Genomic DNA, 27,415 nt, shown 5'->3' on the forward strand with positions numbered 1-27,415 from the left:
CGGACTATCTACATTAAGTGGACCCCACCTTATGGACGGTCCACATCCAAGGTCTCACATGATAGATGAATCATATCGAAAGTGGCCCAACATGATGGATGATCCACATAGGAGGTGTGCCCCCACATAATGGACAACCCACATCAAATGGGCCTCATTTAATGGATGAGCACATGAAGGTAGACCCCACATAACTGATGGTTCACATTAGAGGTCCGCCCTTAATGACGAACAACCCACATCCAAGGCAAGGCCTTGCTTGATGGACAGCCCACTTCAAAGGTGGTGCCCACACGATGGGAACATCAAGTATATGTGGGTTCCATGTGATGGGCAATGGACATTGAAGGCACCACATGAAGGACAATTAACATTAATGGTGGGCCTCACATTATTGATGACCTACATCAAGGTAGGCCCTATATAATGGATGGTCCACATCAAAGATCAACTCCTAATGATAAGTAGTCCACATCCAAGGCAACCACATGATGGACGGCCTACTTTAAAAGTTTGGCCCACACGAGGGATGATCAACATCAAAGGTGAGCTCCACATTGTAGACAATCCACATCTAATGTTTGACATCATGGATGGCCCATGAGTCATGTGTGTGGCACATGTATAGTTTATGTACAAATTCACATCTAGTTGTGCATATGACCATTTTTTCCCTCCAAAGGGACATTTTTACTTAACTAACCACACCACCTTTACAAGAGGCAGCCATTGATTGTAGGTTCCCATGAGCTAGACTCTATGACACCCATCGGACCCTTTTTTGACATGCGTACATAGTTATTGAATGTATTATGTTGGTATTTTTCGATGCTCATGAATGCATGATGTATGCACATAGATATTAAAATTGAATTTGACAATGGCCAATATTCATCAATTAAAGGCTTGATCTACTTCTTATAGAAAATAAAAATTATTGTGCAGTATTCATAATAGGAATGGTGTATAATTGAGATGCAAGTGCATATATATGACATGTACCTTCGTATTAATTTATTAAATAATCATGATAAGATCTCACGGGGATTAGCACAATCGGCTCCGCGTCCTATCAAGATTTGTATAAGCCTATATATTAATGCTGAAATAGATTATTAGTTAATAGTAATGATTGCATATATAATAAATGCTTGATAATTATGATATATGAATTGAATCACGTGTTGCGAGATCACTTACCTATAAGTGATGGATCGATTCAAAGAAGAGCTTCACTTCCCACTTAATCAACGAAAGTTTCTCCTTTTTAAAAAAATTTAGGATGGAGAGGACTCCAATTCGTCTGCCTCTTATAAAGGACGATTTGCCTTGTTGCTCGCTTAAAGAAAATACTTTGCTTCTTCATCTTTAGCATCTCACTTTAACTTCTCCCTGCCTTCTCTCTTTCTTCATTCCTTTCTTCGTTCCTTTCTTTATTCTGTGCTAAGATTACTTGAAGAAGAATAAGAAATATATATGTATATATACACACACACACACATTTAGTATCTTCCTTTGCATTTCTTGGATCTAGCACCGGTGGAGCTACGAATCATTCATATAGTGAGCTTTACGTGGAATTATATCTCAATAAACTGATGGACTGGATTTACTGACCCACCATCAATTTATAAAGATGTTGGGCACAACCATCTGGATCCAGCTGGCTGGTCTGGTTCAATGTGGGCCTTGAGGCCGTTGGGTTTGAAGCTGAGTTTTGGACCCATGATTAATTGACCTGGACATTGGATTGTGTCTAAGGATCCAACGAGTATGCCCTGCCTGGACCTAGGAAGGTTTCAACGGTGGAAGTCATTATCCCTACTGTTTTCTATGATGTGGTCCACTTGGACGTTGGATATACTTTAAGTTTGGCTTCACACCCGAAAATGAGCTGTAAAAACAGATGACCGGCATGGATAAAACACATGTTAATGTGGGAAGCATAGAGTACACGGGACGCGGCTAGATTTTGAAAGGTTTAGTAGTCACCAAGTTCTGTCGACTCTACTATGGTGTATGTGTTGTATCCACAGCGTCTATCCATTTGGAGATATCATTTGAGGCAGATCCAAAGCTTTAGTGGACCCACAGAAAACAGCGGGAAGATTAATGCCCACCACCATGTTTTCTCGAAATCCAACCTGTTGGAAAGTCAACAAAAACAATAAAGAAGGGAAAACACAAATAGCAGCTTGATCGAAAACTTTTGTAGCCTTGAGAGGCTTTTAACGGTGGTGTCACTCTCCCCACTGTTTTCTTTGGTGGGGTCCACTGGAGCTTTGTATGTGACTCGTTCTTTGGATCTTTACCTAAAATGGATGGACGGCGTGGATGCAAAACGTACATCGTAGGTGTGACACATCAGACCATTACCCAAAAGTGGGCTCCGCTTGCGAGAATTAATAACCCGCATATACGATGAAGGCCGTGTAGCGTATAATCCTAACGAGTTAGGGTAAGATTTTCAGTATCGTCGACGAAAAAGAAAATTCCAATGAGAAAGAATTATAGGAAGAGAAATCTCGAAGATGAGGAAAAACAGAAAGATATTCTATCCGAAGATGAAGAGGAAAGGAGGTAAATTTCTCTATTTCTCTCTCTTTTATTTTCTGGAATTGGATTTTGATTTTTCTTAGATTTGTATTGGAGGAGGTAAAATTCCTTCAGAAGCAGCGGGAGAGGAAATTAGGAATCCCTGCGATCTCGACCGTTCAAACAGTCGTCGGCGTAGTTACGAAGCCAAGCGAGAAGACTGAAGGAGGTGATGGGGAGAAGGATGATTTGGTGTTGCAGGATACATTCGCTCAGGAGACTGCAGTTACAGTTGAAGATCCTAACATGTAAGATTTCCATTCTTGGGTTGTGTCTGGATGCGCGATTTGGAAAAAAAAAAAAAGTTGCAATCTTTCTTTTATAAAAAATTGATTAGGCTGAGCTGAGATGAACTCCATTCAGAAGCAGATTGATTCTACATTCAATGCCAAGTTTTTTGAAAGTTGATATTTGATTTGAAGATATTTCAGTATTCAAATTGTTTAGGATTTGGGAATTTTAAATATCATTACCGTCATCATCACCATCAACATCTTTGTTATCGACCCATCTTACAAGCCAATGTGGTGCGTGTGGAGAACATCAGAGCAGTCATAAGGTCGACCCAAAGTGAAAATCAGATTGGTAAACTTGTCAGATGGGAAAACAATGGACAGTTTGAATTAGATGTGTTAATAGTCTCATTCAGTATAAATGTGTGGCCTGCATGATGGTGGGAGTCAATGAACTAGCCTGATTTTTGTGCCAGGTGTTCTCGCAACTGGTTATGGCCTCGTGGGTGATTGTTCCTCTATTTTTAGTGTTTTAATTAGCTTTTCCCCTTTTCATAGATTAATCTAGTCATGAAATGCTAATGAGTTGCTTGGTGGTACCATTACAGCTCATGAAGCTTAGGGTGCATTTTGTCAGGCTGAACTGAGAGGAAATGATGAGATTTTGGTGACTTTTCCTTGCATCTATGATGACGATGTAACTCTCGAATTGCATTTAATTTCTTTCAAGTCAAACTTAAAAATAATATAATCATATTTTGGAGACTGATCACTCAGTATTAAAGCGATTTGGTGATTTCCATTTTATGGAACTATTATACAAGTCAAATTTCAATGCAATAGAGCATCCTGTCGCAGCTGTATTTTCACAAAGCAGAAGCTAGTCAGTAAAGAAGGATATGCATTCTTATATCTTCCTTAACCCATATTTCCACCACCACCACTGGCATATTAATATTAATTGAGGTTGGCTATATGAATAATCATCATCATATTAATTGAGGTTCACTACATCATATGAAGTTAGACCATATATCATCAAGTCTTTTCTTACTACCTCCACCCATGTCCTTTTGGCCTTTGCCCTTGCTCTTTTAGAGCCTTCAACTTGCACCGACTGACTCCTTCAACTTGTATCAACTCCCATATTTCCATGTTTTCTTATTTATAGGTTGAAGTATGTTGAACAAGAATTGGCAAAGAAAAGGGGCAAGAGTATTGATGCTACAGATCAAATTGAGAATGATTTAAAAAGTGCAGAGGATGAATTGTACGTCATTCCAGAGCATCTTAAGGTGAGATTGGTGGTATTACATCTCCTCATTGTTTTTTATTAGAACAGTGCCTTGGGGCTGCTTTCCTTTGACAATGGTTGTATCTGGACTGCTCTAGCCCCCTCTCTTGAGATTAACAGCCCATATAGCCATGTCTATATGGTCTTTGATGGACATGCCTTTAACTGTTTGCTCCACATGCAATCATATCCTGTTGATATTCATATGATTCTGTTTTTACTTGAAGGATTGTGTATTCAACCCCTCATCCTAAATAGTAATCAAAAAAAAATTTCTTGTAAATCTATCACATACTAGATTTAGACATTAGTGGGGTTGTCATTATGCTCATTGTCGATATCTTCTTCTGTTTTTATTTTTTATTTGTTTTATGTTATTTTATTTATTTTTTCTGAGCATCTCTTGTTTGCTAAGGCCAGTAATTATTGCTTCAAATTAGCATGTCTTGTTACCCAATCTTGCAGCCATATTTTATTTGTGGTACTATCCACTCTCTACTGAATCATGAATTTGACTACCTCTCTTTCAGGTGAAGAGGAGGAACTCAGAAGAAAGTTCTACACAGTGGACTACTGGGATTGCAGAAGTTCAACTACCTATTGAGTACGAAGATCCCGTTATAATTTTTTTGAAAAGTGAATATTATTAAAAGAAACCAGAAATAAAACAACACTAAGGGAAAAAAGAAAGAACAAGAAAAAACCTAGAAGAAAAGTAAAAAACCTAAAAACAGAAATTAAAGTACAACCCTCAGCCCCACGGCTGACAGAACTAGAAAAAACTAAAACTATAATACAAACTTCAGCCCCACTGCTGAAAGGAAGAAACCCTATATACAGAAGCAACCAAAAGCAGCAAGGGAACCCAACAGCTAGGGAGCCCAATCCCTGAATAAAACAAGGACTTTCGAGAGCACCCTAGTTGAAGAAGAGCTCTGATTCATGAAACAACGATTGTTCCTTTCCACCCACACAGCCCAACACACAGCCAACAGAACAATCCTCCACTTTCTTTTTCCTAAGGCTCCTCTATGCTTATTGTGCCACAAGAAGAAACGGTCTTCGATTGCTTTAGGCATAGTCCATGAGATTCCGCAAGATTCTTGCCATCCTTAGAACCCCCCACCAAATATCCTTAGAATAGGGACAGTGGGTAAAGAGATGAGCTACTGTTTCCTCTGCCTTAAAGCACAGCAAACAAACATTTGGAATGGCCATTCCTCTCTTCTTTAAGTCGTTGATCGTCAGAACTTGTTTTCTACACAGAAGCCAACCAAAAGCCACCACCTTAGGGGGTACTCTGTAGTGCCAAACTGGACCCGTATGAGAGGAAGTCGAAGGAGTCTGAGGTGCTGCTAAGGATCTATACATTGATCGTTTTCTTGATTTCCACAACTCTTTCATTGCCGACCTATTTTTAGTAGCGTTAAATGCATATGCAGCCATCGAAAAGAACTAATTAAAACTCTTTCCTAAGGCATTGTAACCCTTTACGGCAACATCTATAAACTTGGGAAACAAATCCAGAGGTGGACTTGTGCTCTTAGTGTACACGATTTTTCTCAGCTACCTCGTGCCTACATACTTCCAAATCTATCAAAACATACAATCGTGAATTTTAATAGAACTTTAGATTTTCATTATGATTTAAGTCAAGATTACAAACATACAAATGGTTCTGTTGCATGATTGTTGACTTAACAAAGAGAGCTGAGTACTTACATACTTTCGAAAGTTATCACACTGACGTTTTCCTTGCTGAATAATTGATGAACGTATCCGGATTTTTATTCCTTAGGCTATGCACCCAAGTAAAAGAACATGGACAAGCCTTCATAGGCGGAACTTGGTTTTGAGTGGTTAGTTGTTTCTAGATATTGTTGAACTCTTGAAAGCAGCCACTGCATTTGCAACTTCTGAGCTTTGAATCTAAGAACTGGTCGTCAAAATTATTTAGATTTTTCATAGGTGTCTCCAATTCAATGGAAGAACACGCACAAGTCTTCATATGCATAGATTGGTATGTGTTGACAGATTAAAATTTTGCAACATATCTTACTTTGTCACAAGGATATTCTTGACATTTAGTCCCTTGACCAATTCGTAAAAACCAGTTGTACTGATTGAATGTTTTAAGTGCATATGACATTATTTGGACATTTTGGAGAATTCAATGAACTTCAGAAAATGTGATATACTGGTGGAATTTCCTGGATATATTTTTGGCAAATCTGCCTTTTTGTAAGAAATAAGTTTTTGAGAGTAAGCATTAAATGTTCGAACGATTCATTGACTCTATCAAACTTGATGTCGATAGCTCAATTGGAAACCGGCTGGTATGTATGATGTTTTTAGTGTCAATAGAGATGTAGTTGAGCTTTTCCTTCTGCTCTAATTAGGCTCAAATACCCAAATAACGCCAAGCCAAGGTGAGAACACAAAGAAGGTTTGAAGATTTTGAAGTCATCCTTGCCTTGGATCCTCATTGAGGGATGTTGTATCATGGGCATGAAAGAAAATTGTGGTGTTGGGGATTAGGTGTGCCATCAGTGACTTGTTTGAGTGCTACTGGAGTTGAGTTTGGCGATATGCAGTATACTATGCAAACCTTATGTGGTTATCAATAATCTCGCAAAAGACGTGATAGGTACAAGCCTACAACATCTTTATGTCCTAGGCTCTGCCACTTAGAGTAGTTCTAAATTGTGTCTTTAGCTATAAATTCTTTGTTATGAAGAAAAGAAATTATTAAAGTTAAGAAAATATTAAAATTAATCTACAAATTTCATGGATACTGAATGATCGAGAGTAAATTCATGGTTTTGGAAAGTATTTTGTTGATTTCATTTCCTTTAAATTAATCTTATCCATTTAAATTTTCATTTGTTGGCTGTTTGCGTGCTAACTGGTGTAGATACAAGTTAAGAAATATTGAAGAAACAGAAGCTGCCAAAAAGCTCTTGCAAGAAAAGAGGCTTGTCGGACGGACAAAGCCAGAGCTGAGCATCCCCTCAAGTTACAGCGCAGATTATTTCCAACGTGGCCGGGATTATGCGGAAAAACTTCGCAGAGGTTGGCCACCTTACCTGACTGTTTATTGCATGATATTGAATTTATTTGCTTGGAAATTACTGGAAATGTGATTTTTCCCAAAGATCTTCGCAGTTTGACATTTTGCTAATTTAATATTTGCTCAAGAGGCGGATGAAAATTCCTAAATTCTCTGGTCTTTTGACTATTTGGAACTGGATAATTTCTTTTGGCTAGAATGGAACTGTTACAGAGTAGCATGTAGTTATTGGCATTTTGCTAATTTAATATTTGCTCAAGAGGCAGATGAAAATTCCTAAATTCTCTGGTCTTTTTACTAGTTGGAACTGGATAACTTCTTTGGGCTAGAAGAGAACTGTTAAAGAGTAGCATCTAGTTACTTTAAGAGTGAAAAAAAATATATATCATACATGCTCATGAGAAAGGCATTTCTTGGAACTGTATGCTGGCTTTCCATGATATAGAAGCATGGGTTTCTTTAGTTGCAAAAGATATCATAGATGCTCCTATTGTTTTTTAATCAATATTTTTGCCCAAAGAAAAACATATTTTTCAAATGCTGAGAATGTCTTCTTCCTTCATGCTACTGTGGACAAGTCAGTCAGACATTTTCAAGTGATTGAATCCCAAGCCTGATTGTTGAAATAAATGCCCTTAGATTATATCCACATTGATGCAGGACATGAAATTAAACATGATGTGTGAGATTTCAGGCTTAAAATCACCTTAGTTCAGAAACAATTACACAAATTCCATATCCCACATAAAAAGTCCAAACATTCAAGTAAAGGGGAATCTATGCGGGTCCAGGCCTACACAGGCTAAGATTGGACCAATAAAAATTATAAACCAAACGATGCTCAAAGAAAAATATAAATCAACCACACATGCATAGCAAACAGTCCCTAATATAAGGGATTCCCCAATCTCAATTCAAGGAACCCTAGGGTGAAAAAATGGGCTAATAAATTAGAGCTAATGCAAACTAAGGATAGGTTTAGGAAATAGGAATGAAAAAAAAGGAAAATCAGAGGAAAACCTGACCTAGAGAAAGCTCCTGCGTGCAGATGGTGGCATGGGGCTGACGCACGTGCGCGGGTGGGCTGGCCGCACGTATGATGGAAGCCCGCCTCTCCGAAGTGACACCTAGGCCTTGGTCGGCTAGGGGAGACCTCCAATCCCTCCAAGTTTGACGACGATCCGGCGTAAGGTCGAAGCGTAGTGCTCCACCGAAGTTTCAACCCTCCTACAGGTCTAGATTCTGAAAACTGACTGTAAGGAGATGAATAGCTGTAAAAGCAGAGAAATTCAAAGCAATAATGATGATAGAAGATGAGAGATATGGATGGAAGAGGGTAGGGCGGATGGGGATAGATGTGGCTTCGCACCACGGTAGTTATCCCTTCGAAAAGGGAGGGCTTTGCACCCACTTTTGAATTCTTCTACAGCTCACTAAGAGAGCAAAAAAATAAAGCAGGAATTTTTATTAAGCTTCAATGAATGAAAAGAACTACAAAGGGTGCCTATTTATAGGGAAAATCCTATACCTCAAAAACTCGCACCATGTGCGCAACTTATTACTTGGCGATGAAGTAAACTAAAATAAAAACTAAATAAAGAAATTTAAAGCGTTCACGATGTTCTAAATAATAATAATAAGCAAAAACTAAAATATGAAATCAATCCGACGAGTGGGCCACGATCATGAGATCCCATGATGGGCTTTTCTTGACTATCGGGTCCACCCTTTTGAACCAAAACTTCATCTTCTAGCTAGGAGGCCCTCCTTGGATGTCGTCATCGATCCATATCGATGGTGGGGCCCTCCTGCGTACGTACATGCGTAGGGGGTGCGCGTGCGCATGATGTCCCCATCAATTCTCCCCTGCTATAAAGATTTCGCCACTAACGAAATAAAACTCCTAAACCGATCCAGGATATCAGGATCAAGTCTCTGAAGATCCTCAGTGAGCCACGTGCTGTCTGAAGCTGTACGTGACTTCCATTTAACCAGGTACTTTTGAAACCCGCCGTCCGACGTGGATATTATCTGATGGTCCAGAATATCCTTTATTTCCTCTCTAGGTGTGGGAAGGGTAGGTTTGTGAGGTAGAGGCTGAGAAAATGGGTCGGGAATAGTAGGTATGGGACGTAGTAGCTGGGAAGATGGGTCAGGACAGGTAGGTATGGTAGTTAGAGGCTGGAAAAATGGGTTGGGACGGGTAGGTATGGGAGGTAAAGGTTGGAAAAATAGGTCGGGAGGGATAGGTATAGGACGTAGTAGCTGAGAAGATGGGTCGGGACGGATAGGTATGGGAGGTAGAGGCTGGAAAAATGGGTCGGAGGGGGCCATGGATCAATGGAAAGGTCTGATGAATCAGGATGGTTAGGCAAAAGGCTGGACAATACATCAATGGCCTCTTGAAATGTAACTAGATCTTCCACATTGAATGTGGAACTAATTCTCATAGAGGGTGGAAGATTTGCCACATACGCATTGAAACCGTTTCATTTTACAATTTGAACGGGTCCAGCGCTACACGTGTGTAACTTACGAACAGCCCCCGGAGGATACCGCTCAGGCCTGATGCGGACCATCACAAAGTCCCTTACATTGAATTCTTTAAAACATTTATACTGGTCTGCAGAAAATTTGTAATGTTCATTACTAGTAGTGATCTTCTGCTTGATTTCTTGATGCCATAAATGAATGTGATGCACAAAAGACTCTGCTGGCTCTGACAGCCTATGGGACAATGACGGTTTCTCAGGTTTATAACCAGTAATGACTTCATAAGGACTGAGACCTGTGGACCTATTGACAGAACTATTAAACGCAAACTCGACTGTAGGTATTACGGTGTCCCATGTTCTGGTGTGCTCTATATCCCTCCTAGGAGGAGACTCACCCAGTAGATCATCAGGAAAGACATCATGAAACTCATCCACTACCGGAATAGCCTCAGTATGTAACTCTACACTAGCCTCTGGTGCACTCTCTCTAGCCACGAGACCGCACATATTGTATCCCTCAAAATAATGGTCTTAATGTCCCTCATGGGGTGGGGGTACGGGTGCACGCTCATGACTGATTCCTTGACCACCTCCATTCATTGGTATATCCTCCTGGCCACCTGCCTGAGATTGCCCATCTTCCCCAATAGTGGGGTTTGTCATGAGAGAGGCCTCTATTTGGTCAAGGCATTGATCTATGTCTTGTTCCAAGCGCTTACCCCAAGACTCGATCTACTAGGACAGCTTGTTTAGTGACTCTAGCAATTGTTCCATGTTTAGTATAGGGTGCTAGCCAAAACCATGACCTGTACGTGTGGACATACAACTTGTAACTCCACCTACGAACTTTTTATGACGACTATATGAGACTAAATGATCCTATGAGACTCTATATGAGGGAAACTACGCAGTGCTACTAAAATCCAGCAATATAGTTGTCAAAATAAAGGAATAACAGAAACTTACAGCAATGTAAATTGCTAATTTCTTGCTAACAGAAATTTCAGCAACTAATATCAGGGACTATGGACTCCTAAAAGCTACATATGATGAACTGAATGCATGATGGACTCAAACAAACTAACCTTAAGCTCTGATACCAAATTTGATGCAGGACATGAAATTAAACATGATGTGTGAGATTTCAGGCTTAAAATCACCTTAGTTCAGAAACAATTATACAAATTCCATATCCCACATAAAAAGTCCAAACATTTAAGTAAAGGGGAATCTATGCGGGTCCAGGCCTACACAGGCTAAGATTGGACCAATAAAAATTATAAACCAAACGATGCTCAAAGGAAAATAGAAATCAACCACACATGCATAGCAAACAGTACCTAATCCAAGGGATTCCCTAATCTCAATTCAAGGAACTCTAGGGTGAAAAAAGGAACAAATAAATTAGGGCTAATGCAAACTAAGTATAGCGTTTAGGAAATAGGAATGAAAAAAAGGAAAACCATAAGAAAACCTCACCCAGAGAAAGCTCCTTCGTGCAAATGGTGGCACGGGGCTGACGCATGTGCGCAGGTGGGTTGGCCGCACGTGTGATGGAAGCCCGCCTTCCCAAAGTGACACCTAGGCCTTGGTCGGCCAGGGGAGACATTCATCCCTCCAAGTTTGACGACGATCCGGCGAACGGTCGAGGCGTAGTACTCCACCGAAGTTTCAACCCTCCTACAGGTCCAGATTCTGAAAACTAGCTGTAGGGAGATGAATAGCTACAAAAGTTGAGAAATTCAAAGCAATAATGATGATAGAAGATGAGAGATATGGATGGAAGAGGGTAAGGGCGGATGGGGATAGATGTGGATTCGCACCATGGTAGTTAGCCCTTTGAAAAGGGAGGGCTTCGCACCCACTTTTGAATTCTTCTATAACTCACTAAGAGAGCAGAAAAATAAAGGATAAATTTTTATTAAGCTTTAGTGAATGAAAAGAACTACAAGGGGTGCCTATTTATAGGTAAAACCCTATACCCCAAAAACTCGCACCATGTGCGCAACCTATTACTTGGCGATGAAATAAACTAAAATAAAAACCAAACAAAAAAATTTAAAGCGTTCACGATGTTCTAAACAATAACAATAAACAAAACCTAAACTATGAAATCAATCCGACGAGTGAGCCACGATCATGAGATCCCATGATGGGCTTTTCTTGACTATCGGGCCCACATTTTTGAACCAAAACTTTGTCTTCTAGCTAGGAGGCCCTCCCTGAATGTCATCATCGAGTCAGATCGATGGTGGGGCCCTCCTTCTGCGTAGGGGGGGGCATGCGCATGATGTCCCCATCACACATACCACTGCATTTCTTATTCAAACTTGCCGTTTTCGCGTACTGAGCATTCTCTGAAAACTACTGCATGTGTAATCCACATGGAGGAGGGAGGAAGTGGTTTGCAAGAGTGTCCTTTAGATTATATCCTTGTTTGATGAAGGATTTGCTACAATACATCTGGAGGTATTGCTATTTTTACTTCCTGGCTGTACTTGCTGAATCTGAGGACATGTTTCAATGATACAAACCGTTTATCAAATGGGCCTCATTGTGGAGCAGTGATACACGCAACAAAAAAAAAAAAAAGATAATGCAGATTTCAATATTTCAACCCTTTGATCACTTAACTATTTTCCTTGAAATATGAATAATCTCCCTTAAACATTCTTTTGTGGGCAATACATAGGTTCTTCCTGTCTTGAAAGACCTTTTGGTTATCAACCATCCGCTGTGTGGCCCATCATATAAATGGTGTGGGTCGTTGCAAAATGGCCCCATATCCTAGTACTACAGTCCCAAAAAATTTTTAAAAAAAATAGCAATGAGTTGGGATGCATTTATGAGGGCTGAGTTTGAATTTGGCCTACATTTATTGGGTTTAAGTGAGCTGGTAAAATATCTACCATCATCTCATCTCAAGTGAGGATTCAGCAAAATCCCAACCACAGGCCTTAAGGTGCAAATTTATTAATCGGCTGAAGGCCAAAGAAGAACAAAAGAAGAAACAACAAGGAAAAGACCCCCAGCTACAGAGCAAGGAAAAAGAAGCCAGCAAAGACAGCAGCAGCCCTAGCCTAAGAACAGAAAGAACCTAAACTTTGAAGCTTCCAAAAATATATATATACAACAACATGCCACTAGAAGGGACAGAAATTCCAAAAGAAAACAAAGCTCCATGGGGCATTTTTAGAAAAAAAATAATAATAAATAAATAAATAAAGCATCATGCTACAAATGTTCTGGTTCGTGAAATTGATATCAATCATATACCCTTCAAAAACAAAAGAAACACATATGTCAATTTTACTTCTTCCATCCTTTCTTTCCTTTTCATTCATATCTTCTCTCTCTGAAAACATATTTGAAGCTAGCTTGGTTGTCAGGGATGTAAACCTATTTCCTTTGCTTCTTGAAATGTTCAAATTATTTCTTCAACATTGAGATTTTTCTTTAGTTTTTCATTCTCTTGAAACAAATGAGTCATTTATTTGCAAAAGCAAAAGTGCAAAGCTGGGTTAGGCGTGTTTGCTGAGATGTCTGTTTCATGCCCTTTAACTTGCTTGTAATGTTATTTTTTGCAGAGCATCCTGAGCTGTACAAGGACAGAGCTGTACAGGATAGCAGTGCAGGACCCAAATCTGCAGAGACCACTACCACAGATGTTGCAGGGCGGAGGCAAGCTGCCACTGATGAGTTCATGCTCGAGCGTTTCCGCAAACGAGAACGCCTTCGTGTCATGCGCAGATAACACATGCCAGCCTATGATCTGATCTCTGACCACCACTGAAATGGCACCACATTAGGTTCTCAGCTTCTTATCACCAGTTTCATGCAATTCACAACATGGTTTTCCTGTATCACTAATCTTCCTACAGAAGCGACACATGCAATGTACATGGGAGACCAACAATTTAATTTCTTGGTTCCTTGCTTTGAACCGGCAGATACAGGCAAGCTCCCTATTCAACAGGTCGTGATAATGGGTCACACGATCTGATGCGTTCATATATTGTCAATAGTTGTAATTTTGTTGCTTTATGTATTTTGATGTAGTAAACTGGATGCTTGATGTTACGAAGTGAAATACAGGCATCTGCTGACCAATTTCCCCTTCCAAAGCAGTTGGAATAATTCCTCATTATCTCTTACAAAGACTTGAAAGCATATGTTATTTGGGTTACAAGTCAGCTTCCACTATATAAAAGGAAAGAGCCCAAACCCAATAATTTTAGGCTGAGCATAAAGTTCACAGAATAATCTCCTTTTTGGCCCATGAAAACCCGCTTTGCAAGCAAACTAGCTACACTCAAGACCAGCCATGTATACCAGTCTTTTCGTCCTGCTGAGAACCCTAAAAATCCGCTTGAAAACTTTCCTGAGTTGTTCTGTGCTCGCTTCCTTCCGGTTTTGGAGGTTATATTGTACCTCTTTTCCCTTATCTTCTTTGCCAGGATGTGCTTTATGGCAGTTTACCGGTTCCTCATGTTGGAAAACATTCGAGGGGAGAGAGAAGTTCCACCTGCCAAGGGTGGTGAGGATGAACATCCCAGGCTTGTAGCAGCATGGAAGAATGACAATGCCGAATGTTGCATTGACATCAACGGTGTTGAAGCAGGCTGTCTTCAGATGGACGATTTGAAGAGTGAGATGGCTGAGGATGGATGGGCAGGGATGTATGGCTCTCTGGAAGGAAAGCTAGAGACAGGAGAGGAAAATGGTGGTGGTGGTGAAGATGGGTGGTCTTTCCAGATAGATAGCTTGGCTGAGGAACTTTGGAATTGCTATTTTGGAAGATACTCAAGTTGGCAGTACAAGGGGGTTGATGTGCAAGGGTGGTGAGTAGTTTGAAAGGAATTGTAAGTTCCCAAAAACTGATTATGGGTGTGTTTTCTTTCATTTTCTGCTACTCCTAGTGGCATGGTGTCAACCGGCCTTTGTTTTCCTTTGCCTCCTTTCAAAGTAGTTTGTTTCTAAGCCTACGTGTATCTTGATTGACTACAGCCACATGGGATGAAAAATCATGCCAGACTCATGGCCAGCAAGCATGGCATGTTAGGTAGCGCGTTGCAGGTGCAATGGTGAAGGTCTGACCAAACTTCCAATTGGAAGGTGTCAGGTCAAAATAAACAGACGGCTGTAAATAACTCGCCAAGTTCTCTTCATTGGTCCATTTTCTTGGTAAATTGTGGCCCATCTGATGTATCATTTGTCTGATTCAGGGGCAAGGCATGTATATGGTAGGGTCTGTGACCCACCTTATGGGTGACCTAGGACATGTGCCAAGATGAGGGAATGCCATGTACATACATGGAAATTGATATTCCTATTATGAAGCCCCATCATCAAAGATGGCATGCCTGATAAGGAGGTGATGTTATATAATCCGAGGGACAGAAATAGGTATTTTCTGTAGAAGATTGGCACAATCCTTCCCACATAAATTTCAATATTCTCAGATGTAGGCTGGGACATGTCAAAGTGATGATTTGGAGGGTTACACATCGTTGGAGAAGGCATAGTTTGGTGGACAGAAATTGGGGGGCTGTGATTGTGATGGATGTGGATTTCAAACACCATTGAGGTTCCTGTGAGCATTATTCATCTCATAAGCAGCACTGTACAGATTCCCATAGTTACAAGCACCACCTGCATCCATTCAACATTTGGTGAAACAAATGACATTTGAAGTTTTGAGTTCGTCTGGGCACGTTTGGTTGCAATATCAAATTAAATTGCAATTATCGTTCCACTGAAATGGAAAGAACCAAATTGTAGTTTCTTTAGCATACATATTGGATGTTTGGGCTTTCCAATTGAGCTCGAAGGAACATAATTGCAGATTATGAGAGCTATTTCGTCATTGTAATACAAGGAAACATTTGATTTTCATTGTTTTTTAATCTTCCCCACCGCAGTCTTCGATGGATGAACAGATGGACATATAAATAGATAGATGGATGAAAATTTCAAATAATCTTCACCACATCTCTTTCCTCGATTATCAATTGCTATCATATGGCCCATCCAAAATGCAAAGCATTCACACTCAAACGAGTGCATGCCATGGTAACAAATGTGTGCCTGATCTTGGCCCTTCAACAACTGGGCCCACCAGATATGTGCCTTGAAAGTTTGTGCGGAAGAGAGCTCTTAGGATCTGATAGTCTACAAGATATGGGACCTTCACAAAGCCGATAATAAATAGTTCTAGTATAGATCACCTCGGATTACAATTTACGGCTAAAATTGTTTAAGAGACAAGTTAGATTAATCAGGACCCGGAGTTTGGAAGAAACTAAATATTATACGGTCTTATCTTATCTACTCATCTAAATCTTCATTTCAAGTTGAATTTATAATTCAATTTCAGACTAAAGAAAGAAAACTGTTTTTTTTTTTTTTTTTTTTTTTAAATTATTTATTTATTTTTAAATTTTAAGGCTAAAAACCTCGTGGGACCCATCCACTAGTGATTGCCCACAAGTGAGCCCCATGGGCCTCTGTCCAATATGCCTTGTCTTGAAAATTAAGCCAGACTCATCAGGTAGGCAACATGTATACTCTGAATGTGTTGTAATGATTAAAATTTAATCATTCCTCTCTTTGTTGATGTTGCCCAGCTGATGTGTGTAGAAGCCAGGTTTATGGCCAGAGCACATAAATGGTGGGGATTACTGATGAGCAGCTTTGATCTTGCAGATGTGTGCCTCACCGAAAACCATCCACCGCCCTGTCGTTTTTTGAAAACTCAAGGATGTGGGAAAAGATGTGGAAGTTATATAGACTCCACCTATGAAGTATGAGGTTCTATAGCATTACTCTTGGGACCCATGGTTAAGTGATGCAAACCACTGATATGATGGACCCCAATGTGGATGGCTAAGATCTTCCGCGCAAACCAAATACAACGTTACGAGCTAGAGAAACCACAGCAATGGCCCACATTAGACAAAACAATTCCCAAAATTCAATGGTTTTGATATTCCAATTTCTTTGTTCATTCATCCCCATCCTTGTGGGACTCATGAAATCAGCAGTTTGGATCATTGAACCATAGGCCCCACTAATCGTCAAAATCTCTACGGATTCAATTTCTTCATATATTTGCATTGTTGTTGTGCTTTATTGATAAGTGTGGGCTTGCTAGAATTGAATTTGTAACTCAATTCAAACTGAACAACTAGGACTCCAAGCGTTAAGATAGGCCAATACGTAGTATGACCAGGTCGAATGAGAACGGTTGCCTATTCGACCACTCATTTATCATGCGATATTTAAAGGGTAGGGTTCTGATGGTGGGCTACACATTTGTCTTCCGTACGAAAGTACTTTGAGTACAGATAAAAGAGAACACGAAAGGAATTCTTACAGTCGGTCATGAAGAGTAGCTAACGAGCACTTTTTTTAATGGAGAACTAAATCCAACATATGAGCGTAGACTCAAATTACAGCTAAAATTACCAACTACTTAATTAATGATACTGGTTATACTAAGGAATGTAAACAACATGTGAAAAATAAATTATTACACTAGGAAATGTAACTTATTTGCAGAAAAAGATAAAGTGATTACACTGAGGAATATAAATGATGGATAATGAAAAGGATAGTTGAAAGATAATATTGGGTTTGATTAGATGATATGAGATGGGCTCTTTCTATTGAATTCATTTGCTATTTATAGTCTTACCCTAGCCATTTAAATGCTTCCTAATTTCTGACGGTTGTTATAACCGATTAACACCACATGGCCTTCTCTGCTTCTACTTCTACCATCTATTCTATAACTGTTTCTACATGATCGTTATTCAATCGGTCTACCGTAAGCCTTATTCAGTCGAACCACCACTTCGGTCTACAACTAGTTTAAGAGGTTGCATGCCAAGTTTTTGGTTGAACTATCACTTCAGTCTACTATAAGCCTTATTCAGAATGGATTGACCGATAGTTTTTATTGTCGCGACCGACTTTGATGTTGTTCGATCAAGATGGTCAAATTTGATATTTTTCAATCAAGATGGCCGAATTCAACCAAGATAACTTAATTTGATATTTTTTGACCAAGATGGTTGAGTTCGTTGTTTTTTTACTGAGATAGGCAAGTTTAAGTAACATAGCCGAATTTGATATTTTTGCTCGATTGAGCAATCAAATTTATTGTCCTGAACGACGAACCAACGTCACTCTCAGCTTTTCAACCAAAGGCATGAGGGGACAATGTTGTACTATATTTTTGACAATTCTTAGAACACCAATTAGATTCTGGACATATATCATTGCATAAGGAGGATATACCATGCAAAAAGAACTTTAAAGATATTTGGAGCGCTTTTCACGAAAGTATAGCTAGTACTAAGCTGGATGATACATGTTATCTTATGACAAGGCACGGCTGAGTAATCCAAGTAGCAGAAAGCAGTCGAAAAAGAATGGCTGGAGGAACACGAAGAGACAAAAAGATTTAGAAGACTGACGCGACAACAAGTATAAAAAAGAAGTCCAAATTAACAATGTTTGTAAAACCACCATACTTTTATGGGGTTGAGTTTTCCATTTATATAGACGTATACAAAGCAGAGTAGAGTTTGAATACAGAGATAAAATAGGAAAGATAACTACAAATGGAAACCGTATAACAAACAAATGGAAACCGTATAATCTAAATTATGTCTATCAAGGAGGATTCCGTAAATCAAGAACTGATTTACTGGAATTCTCTACAACCCCCCGCAAGCTAAGAGTGGGATTAACACAAACTCGTAGCTTGGATCGAAAGAAGACATAAAGATCCCGTGAGACACTCTTGGTGAAGACGTCAGTCAGTTGCAAGTGAGACGGAACATGCTGGAGACGTAGAGTGCCAGCAACAACGAGCTCACGGAGAAAATGGTAATCAAGGTCGATGTGCTTGGCGCGCTTGTGGGACACGGGATTAGAACTCAAAAAAATTGCACTCTTTTTGTCACAGAGAAGGAGAGGCCGGTGAGTTAAAGGAACTCGAAGATCTTGTAGGAGATGAGTGAGCCATAAGACTTCAGCAGCAATAAGGGCGAGAGCTCGATACTCGGTTTCGTAGCTTGAACGAGAAACTGTCGGCTGTTTCTTGGCACTCCAAGAGACAAGATTTTTGCCAAGAAAAATTGAGTAGCCAGAGGTGGAGCGTCTAGTGTCTGGGCAGCCAGCCCAATCAGCATCCGAGTATGCAACTAAGCCCATGGAAGAGGAGGAAGTGAACTGGAGACCAAAATTAAGTGTGATGATTTGGAGGGTTACACAACGGCCATTGTCGTTGGAGAAGGCATAGTTTGGTGGACAGAAATTGGGGGCTGTGATTGTGATGGATGTGGATTTCAAACACCATTGAGGTTCCTGTGAGCATTATTCATCTCATAAGCAGCACTGTACAGATTCCCATAGTTACAAGCACCACCTGCATCCATTCAACATTTGGTGAAACAAATGACATTTGAAGTTTTGAGTTCGTCTGGGCACGTTTGGTTGCAATATCAAATTAAATTGCAATTACTGTTCCACTGAAATGGAAAGAACCAAATTGTAGTTTCTTTAGCATACATATTGGATGTTTGGGCTTTCCAATTGAGCTCGAAGGAACATAATTGCAGATTATGAGAGCTATTTCCTCATTGTAATACAAGGAAACATTTGATTTTCATTGTTTTTTAATCTTCCCGACCGCAGTCTTCGATGGATGAACAGATGGACATATAAATAGATAGATGGATGAAAATTTCAACTAATCTTCACCACATCTCTTTCCTCGATTATCAATTGCTATCATATGGCCCATCCAAAATGCAAAGCATTCACACTCAAACGAGTGCATGCCATGGTAACAAATGTGTGCCTATGCCATGGTAACAAATGTGTGCCTGATCTTGGCCATTCAACAACTGGGCCCACCAGATATGTGCCTTGAAAGTTTGTGCGCAAGAGAGCTCTTAGGATCTGATGGTCTACAAGATATGGGACCTTCACAAAGCCTCTAATAAATAGTTCTGGTATAGATGACCTCGGATTACAATTTACGGCTAAAATTGTTTAAGAGACAAGTTAGATTAATCAGGACCCGGAGTTTGGAAGAAACTAAATATTATACGGTCTTATCTTATCTACTCATCTAAATCTTTATTTCAAGTTGAATTTATAATTCAATTTCAGACTAAAGAAAGAAAACTGTTTTTTTTTTTTTTTTTTTTAATATTTATTTATTTTTAAATTTTAAGGCTAAAAACCTCGTGGGACCCATCCACTAGTGATTGCCCACAAGTGAGCCCCATGGGCCTCTGTCCAATATGCCTTGTCTTGAAAATTAAGCCAGACTCATCAGGTGGGCAACATGTATACTCTGAATGTGTTGTAATGATTAAAATTTAATCATTCCTCTCTTTGTTGATGTTGCCCAGCTGATGTATGTAGAAGCCAGGTTTATGGCCAGAGCACATAAATGGTGGGGATTACTGATGAGCAGCTTTGATCTTGCAGATGTGTGCCTCACCGAAAACCATCCACCGCCCTGTCTTTTTTGAAAACTCAAGGATGTGGGAAAAGATGTGGAAGTTATATAGACTCCACCTATGAAGTATGAGGTTCTATAGCATTACTCTTGGGACCAATGGTTAAGTGATGCAAACCACTGATATGATGGACCCCAATGTCGATGGCTAAGATCTTCCGCGCAAACCAAATACAAGGTTAAGAGCTAGAGAAACCACAGCAATGGCCCACATTAGACAAAACAAGTCCCAAAATTCAATGGTTGTGATATTCCAATTTCTTTGTTCATTCATCCCCATCCTTGTGGGACTCATGAAATCAGCAGTTTGGATCATTGAACCATAGGCTCCACTAATCGTCAAAATCTCTACGAATTCAATCTCTTCATATATTTGCATTGTTGTTGTGCTTTATTCGTTTTGCAATTTGGTCACCTGATAAGTGTGGGCTTGCTAGAATTGAACTTGTAACTCAATTCAAACTGAACAACTAGGACTCCAAGTGTTGAGATAGGCCAATACGTAGTATGACCAAGGTCGAATGAGAACGGTCGCCTATTCGACCACTCATTTATCATGCGATATTTAAAGGGTAGGGTTCTGATGGTGGGTTACACCTTTGTCTTCCGTACGAAAGTACTTTGAGTACAGATAAAAGAGAACACGAAAGGAATTCTTACAGTCGGTCATGAAGAGTAGCTAACGAGCACTTTTCTTAATGGAGAACTAAATCCAACATATGAACGTAGACTCAAATTACAGCTAAAATTACCAACTACTTAATTAATGATACTAGTTACACTAAGGAATGTAAACAACATGTGAAAAATAAATTATTACACTAGAAAATGTAACTTATTTACAGAAAAAGATAAAGTGATTACACTGAGGAATATAAATGATGGATAATGAAAAGGATAATTGAAAGATAATATTGGGTTTGATTAGATGATATGAGATGGGCTCTTTCTATTGAATTCATTTGCTATTTATAGTCTTACGCTAGCCATTTAAATGCTTCCTACTTTCTGACGGTTGTTATAACCGTTTAACACCACATGGCCTTCTCTGCTACTACTTCTACCATCTATTCTATAACTATTTCACATGATCGTTATTCAATCGGTCTACCGTAAGCCTTATTCAGTCGAACCACCACTTCGGTCTACAACTAGTTTAAGAGGTTGCATGCCAAGTTTTTGGTCGAACTATCACTTCAGTCTACTATAAGCCTTATTCAGAATGGATTGACCGATAGTCTTTATTGTCGCGACCGACTTTGATGTTTTTCGATCAAGATGGTCAAATTTGATATTTTTCAATCAAGATGGCCGAATTCGACCAAGATAACTTAATTTGATATTTTTTGACCAAGATGGTTGAGTTCGTTGTTTTTTTACTGAGATAGCCAAGTTTAAGTAACATAGCCGAATTTGATATTTTTGCTAGGTTGAGCAATCAAATTTATTGTCCTGAACGACGAACCAACGTCACTCTTAGCTTTTCAACCAAAGGCATGAGGGGACAATGTTGTACTATATTTCTGACAATTCTTAGAACACCAATTAGATTCTGGACATATATTATTGCATAAGGAGGATATACCATGCGAAAAGACCTTTAAAGATATTTGGAGCGCTTTTCACGAAAGTATAGCTAGTACTGAGCTGGATGATACATGTTATCTTATGACAAGGCATGGCTGAGTAGTCCAAGTAGCGGAAAGCAATCGAAAAAGAATGGCTGGAGGAACACGAAGAGACAAAAAGATTTAGAAGCCTGACGTGACAACGATTCAACTGTCATAACCGATAAAATAAAGAAGAGAAATGCATGAAGAGGCTGCCACAGACCAATCCCATATCAATCTAAGAAACAAATCAAAGTAACTTTTCTTATCATATCTTATCTTTATCATAGGAGCAATGGTAATATTTAGTCATAATTCAATAGTGGTAATCTTTAACTGTAATTTAAGTCTATACTTTTGTGTTGGGCTATTCTTAGTATCAATATAATTGCTTCATTTGTCTTAAATGTATTTTAATTATTGTTTTATAAAATCAATCGTAACTATTTTCTTTTTGTTTGATTGTTTTCATTTATAAAAATCATTTCGTAAGGTAAGCAATGTGCAACTTATTTTGGAAAAAAAAAAAAAAAAACCTCACCTTCTAGCTATCACCTAAACATCTTACAACCATATTACGAGTGACCGAAGAGTTAAATGATGTTTTCACATTTCGGTCCTATACAATCACATTGTACGTCGCGCTTAGGGTAAAGTTGTTAGGTTTGAACAGGGCACACGTTCGTTATGGCATGCTTGTGCAGGTCACACGTAAAGAACCAGACCGAAAGCCAACAACCACCACCTACACTCGAGTATCTACACTCGAGTGATCTTATACGAGCCAACCTAACCGTAATCATAGGCAATTGCTTCTAGAAGCCTTGTGGTAAAGCCAGCTCACTGCAATAGAAATTCGCTTCTAGAAGCCTTGTCACGTCCACCGTGTCGCCAGGAGGGAAGGAAAGAGACCCTCTCACGTTCCTGCACCTTCCTGCACCATTCCTTTAAGTGAATCAATCTTCTAGAAGGTTGGCACGTGCCAATTCACCAATGGCCATAAATATCCTTGATAGGTCACTGCTGACGTTTTCCACTTGTGGCCTGGCCTGCAAATAGATGGTCCAGATGAATCATGGCCCACCGAAATCATGGTCCCCACTGTGGATGAATCATGGCCCAAATTTTTCACTGATCGGCTGATCTTAACCATCTAATTTTTCCAATCAAATCTCGACCCTTGATAATTCCATTTTTAACCGTTCATTCCGTGGCCAGCAACGGATGGTTAGGTTCATCCGTTCAGAGTGATTTGGAAATTCGGTCCACAGATAATGGTGGGTTGTGAATGTACACTATATATGATGGCCTAAGGCAGTCTAGCCTTGCGTCTCTCACGGAGACCGATTGGCTACTCCCCCTGCCACCAGCCCATGGCTGGTCGTCGGTGCTCTGTGGGCTCCACCATGATTTATGTGTTTCATCCATTCCGTCCATCTATTTTTCTAGATCATTTTATGATATGAGACCAAAAACGAGTTATATCCCAATATCAAGTGGACCACATTACAGGAAACAGTGTTCAATGAACGTTTGGGCCATAAAAGTTTTGGATCAAGCTGATATTTGTTTTTTCCCTTCATCTAAGTCTGAAAAGACCTAATCAACAGATTGTATTTCAAATAAACAGTACAGTGGGACTTAGGAGTATTTTAATGGTGGATATCCAATCACTATTGTTTTCCAATGGTGTGGTCCGCCTGATATTTATATCCCTCTCGTTTTTGGGATCTATCCCTAAAATGATATGGAAAAATGGATGAACGGGATGGATGAAACACATACATCATGGTGGGCCCACAAAGCACCTACCACCAGCCACCGGGCTGGTGTAAGGGGAGTAGCCAATCCGTTTCCGGCTCTCGCCATCAGGTGGGCCCCAAACGTGCAAAATAAAATAGAAGGTCAAGAAGAATTGATCAACGGCTCTTGTACGACGTACAGGAGTGACCGGCCCACATTTTGCTAGCCATTCTCCGGACGTCGACTGCATCCTGCGCCTGCCTGCCTGGCCGGGACGGGGATTTCCTTGCCAATGCCTTACGCAAGAAGTTCCTGCGGAAGAAAGCTGAGAGCCCACTGTCCATCTGTTTTGCAAGCTCATTTCAGGACACGCCATAAAAAATGAGATGATCTAAAACTCAAGTGGGTCACACGAGAAGGAAAATTGGGGGAAGAAATTCCTACCGGTGAAACTTTCCGTGGCCCACTGTGATGCGGCAATACCGCATTAGCAACTGAGCAGCTGGCTCTGATGACCAGACCATAATCCTGTTGGTGTTAGATGTCTTAAATCTGATTCATGGGCTGGATGACATCAACGCCAGTTCGATGCGATCGGTTATTTTTTGGATTTTCACCTCTAGTTGCTAAACAAATTTTGTCATTATGCAGAAATGCAGATTTTGCGGATTTTACTTCCTATTCCATTTTGGTTTCTTTCTAAAACTATATATAGGAATGTAAACTGGATTAGGAGGCATTCTAAGATTTCCTAAATTATTCCCAAGGGTTTCTAAATAGTTACAGGGTTTCAAAAGGGTGGAGTAAGGGTGAGATTTGAGAATTGGCTCAAGTTTGGTACATCATTTATCTTTATAATCTCTATTTTCAGAATGGATTTCTGTCACTTTGTGCCATTGTTTTTTCCCGAAAGGGTTTTCTACGTTAAATCTTTGTGTTCTCTTTGTGTTTGCTTATGCTTTTGAATTGCAATCCTAGATTTATCTCTATGTGATTCCGCCATTTTTCCTAACAAACTCTTCGTTTAGTGAGGGAGATAGACATCATCGGCTCCAACCAGCCGACAAAAGTTAGACCAAGTTCGCAGTCATATATATGTTTAATCCACATGGTCTATCCCATTTACCATATTATTTTAGGATTTGAGCCAAAAAAATGAGGCAGATCTAAGGTCCATATGGAGCACACTGCGAGAGGCAGGTACCGTGTTAATGCCATAGTTGAAACCTTACTTATGCCACTGTGATGTTATTTGTCATCCAACGTGTTAATAAGTTCACATAGATTTGGATAAACGAAAACACAAATATCAGCTTGATTAAAATTTCTGTTGTTCGCAAGAGGTCTTTAATCGAGGGTATTCAATCCCTGATGTACAGTCCACTTGAACCTTGGATCTGCCTCATTTTTTGGATTTTGGCCGTAAAATGGATGGACAGTGTGGATGAAACCTATATATCACAGTGGGCCCCACAGATATGCAACCGGCATCCATTCTTCTCATCCATCAAAGAACCTTCTTCCCCTTCCCTTGGCAGATGTACATGTTTGCTAGATGCATCTGTGCCTGCATATCTGGTCTTGGCTACTCTGTCGACAGTGCTTTTGACTGGTATTCGGTGGGATCCACCGCAATGTATGTGTATGGATATTCATTCATTTCGCCAACTCATTTTATGGCATCAGCATATGAAACAATTCTAAATCTCAATAACACATGTCACAAGAAACATTCGTGATTGAATGCCTACCATTAAAAACTTCTTATGACATACAGTAATGTTTGTTTGCCATCCAACATGTTGATTAGGCCACGTGGACCTAATGAAGGGAAAACAAAAATATCAGCTCGATTTGAAACTGTTTTTTAGGCCAAGTAGACCTAATGGAGGGAAAACACAAATATCAGCTTGATTTGAAACTGTTTTTTAGGCAAGGTAGACCTAATGAAGGGAAAACACAAATATCAGCTTGATTTGAAACTGTTTTTTAGGCAAGGTAGACCTAATGAAGGAAAAACACAAATATCAGCTTGATTTGAAACTGTTTTAATTTTATGGTCAATCGTCACTATTTCTTATGGCATGGTCCACTTGAGATTTGGATCAACTTCATCTTTAGTCCCATGGCATCAAATGAATAGGCTAAATGGATGGACAGTGTTGATATAATACACATATATCACAATAACCCACAGCCAGGAATCCACCAACTCAAGTGGAACCGGAGATTAGAGTTGTACATTGAGCTGAGTAGAGCCGGGTTGTGCCGAGCTCAGCTCAACTCGGCCTGACTCAAACTCCAGCTTGAAATCAGCTCAGCTCGGCCTTCTAACTCACCACGTTAGCTCGCCTTGGCATGATGGTTTGAGTCGAATCAAGCTTGGATCGAGTCAAGGGAATCGAGCTGAGCTATCTTTCGTAACAGCTAAAGTGGTGAGACCAAGGACTTCGGCCATGGCTTCTTCAGTCAACGAGGAGAAGAGGAGACTGAGAAGACGTTGATCTTGAAGTTGCCATTCCACATATTTGGGATTCGGTTGAGAAGAGGAAGAATCAGAGGCGATGGTGGTTGGAGGCGCTGCAACTGAACCATCGACATGGCTGAGGAGGTTCTGACATTGAAGAAGGGGGAGAAGTTGATTTCGCCAGAGAAGATAATTTGTGGAGGAGAGTTTAATAGTAACCATGTGGATCATGGTGTTGAAGGAGAAAGAAGAATCGGCCATGAGGGGATCGAGGAGGTTAATCCAAAGAAGGCTCTGATACCATAACAATGTTTGTAAAACCACCATACTTTTATGGGGTTGAGTTTTCCATTTATATAGACGTATACAAAGCAGAGTAGAGTTTGAATACAGAGATAAAATAAGAAAGATAACTACAAATGGAAACCGTATAACAAACAAATGGAAACCGTATAATCTAAATTATGTCTCCTATAATCAAGGAGGATTCCGTAAATCAAGAACTGATTTACTGGAATTCTCTACACAAATATATATAACAAAATATTCAAGTGGCTGCCTGAAAACTTATACAAACCAATGTCTTAAGCTTTTACGATATATGACAATACATTATCATACGAGCAATGGTAATATTTAGTCATAATTCAATAGTGGTAATCTTTAACTGTAATTTCAGTCTATACTTTTGTGTTGGACTATTCTTAGTATCAATATAATTGCCTCATTTGTTTTAAATGTATTTTAACTATTGTTTTATAAAATCAATCGTAACTATTTTCTTTTTGTTTGATTGTTTTCATTTATAAAAATCATTTCGTAAGGTAAGCAATGTGCAACTTATTTTCGAAAAAAAAAAAAAAAACCCTCACCTTCTAACAATCACCTAAACATTTTACAACCATGTTACGAGTGACTGAAGAGTTAAATGATGTTTTCACATTTCGGTCCTATACAATCACATTGTACGTCGCGCTTAGGGTAAAGTTGTTAGGTTTGAACAGGGCACACGTTCGTTATGGCATCCTTGTGCAGGTCACACGTAAAGAACCAGACCGAAAGCCAACAACCACCACCTACACTCGAGTATCTACACTCGAGTGATCTTATACGAGCCAACCTAACCGTAATCATAGGCAATTGCTTCTAGAAGCCTTGTGGTAGAGCCAGCTCACTGCAATAGAAATTCGCTTCTAGAAGCCTTGTCACGTCCACCGTGTCGCCAGGAGGGAAGGAAAGAGACCCTCTCACGTTCCTGCACCTTCCTGCACCATTCCTTTAGTGAATCAATCTTCTAGAAGGTTGGCACGTGCCAATTCACCAATGGCCATAAATATCCTTGATAGGTCACTGCTGACGTTTTCCACT

At 39.7% G+C, this 27,415-nt stretch overlaps 1 protein-coding gene across 1 annotated transcript; it reads left to right on the forward strand.

Annotated features, from left to right (window-relative positions):
• Nucleotides 1-2,427: 2,427 nt before the first annotated feature.
• LOC131257844 (protein COP1 SUPPRESSOR 2) lies at nt 2,428-13,811 on the forward strand. The gene is made up of 6 exons (XM_058258759.1): nt 2,428-2,580; nt 2,640-2,843; nt 4,000-4,123; nt 4,653-4,726; nt 7,037-7,194; nt 13,275-13,811. The coding sequence occupies exons 1-6, from the start codon at nt 2,498-2,500 to the stop codon at nt 13,439-13,441; spliced, it is 810 nt and encodes a 269-aa protein (XP_058114742.1). The 5' UTR covers nt 2,428-2,497; the 3' UTR covers nt 13,442-13,811.
• The last annotated feature ends 13,604 nt before the right edge of the window (nt 13,812-27,415 follow it).

The sequence above is a fragment of the Magnolia sinica genome, chromosome 10 (assembly GCF_029962835.1).
Source record: "Magnolia sinica isolate HGM2019 chromosome 10, MsV1, whole genome shotgun sequence".
Lineage (NCBI taxonomy): Eukaryota > Viridiplantae > Streptophyta > Magnoliopsida > Magnoliales > Magnoliaceae > Magnolia > Magnolia sinica.

Coding starts and splice junctions, on each gene's coding strand:
- LOC131257844 (XM_058258759.1), top strand. CDS start 2,498: ATGAGAAAGAATTATAGGAAGAGAAATCTCGAAGATGAGGAAAAACAG. Junction 2,581..2,639: donor GAAGATGAAGAGGAAAGGAG/GTAAATTTCTCT, acceptor GATTTTTCTTAG/ATTTGTATTGGAGGAGGTAA. Junction 4,124..4,652: donor TCATTCCAGAGCATCTTAAG/GTGAGATTGGTG, acceptor CCTCTCTTTCAG/GTGAAGAGGAGGAACTCAGA.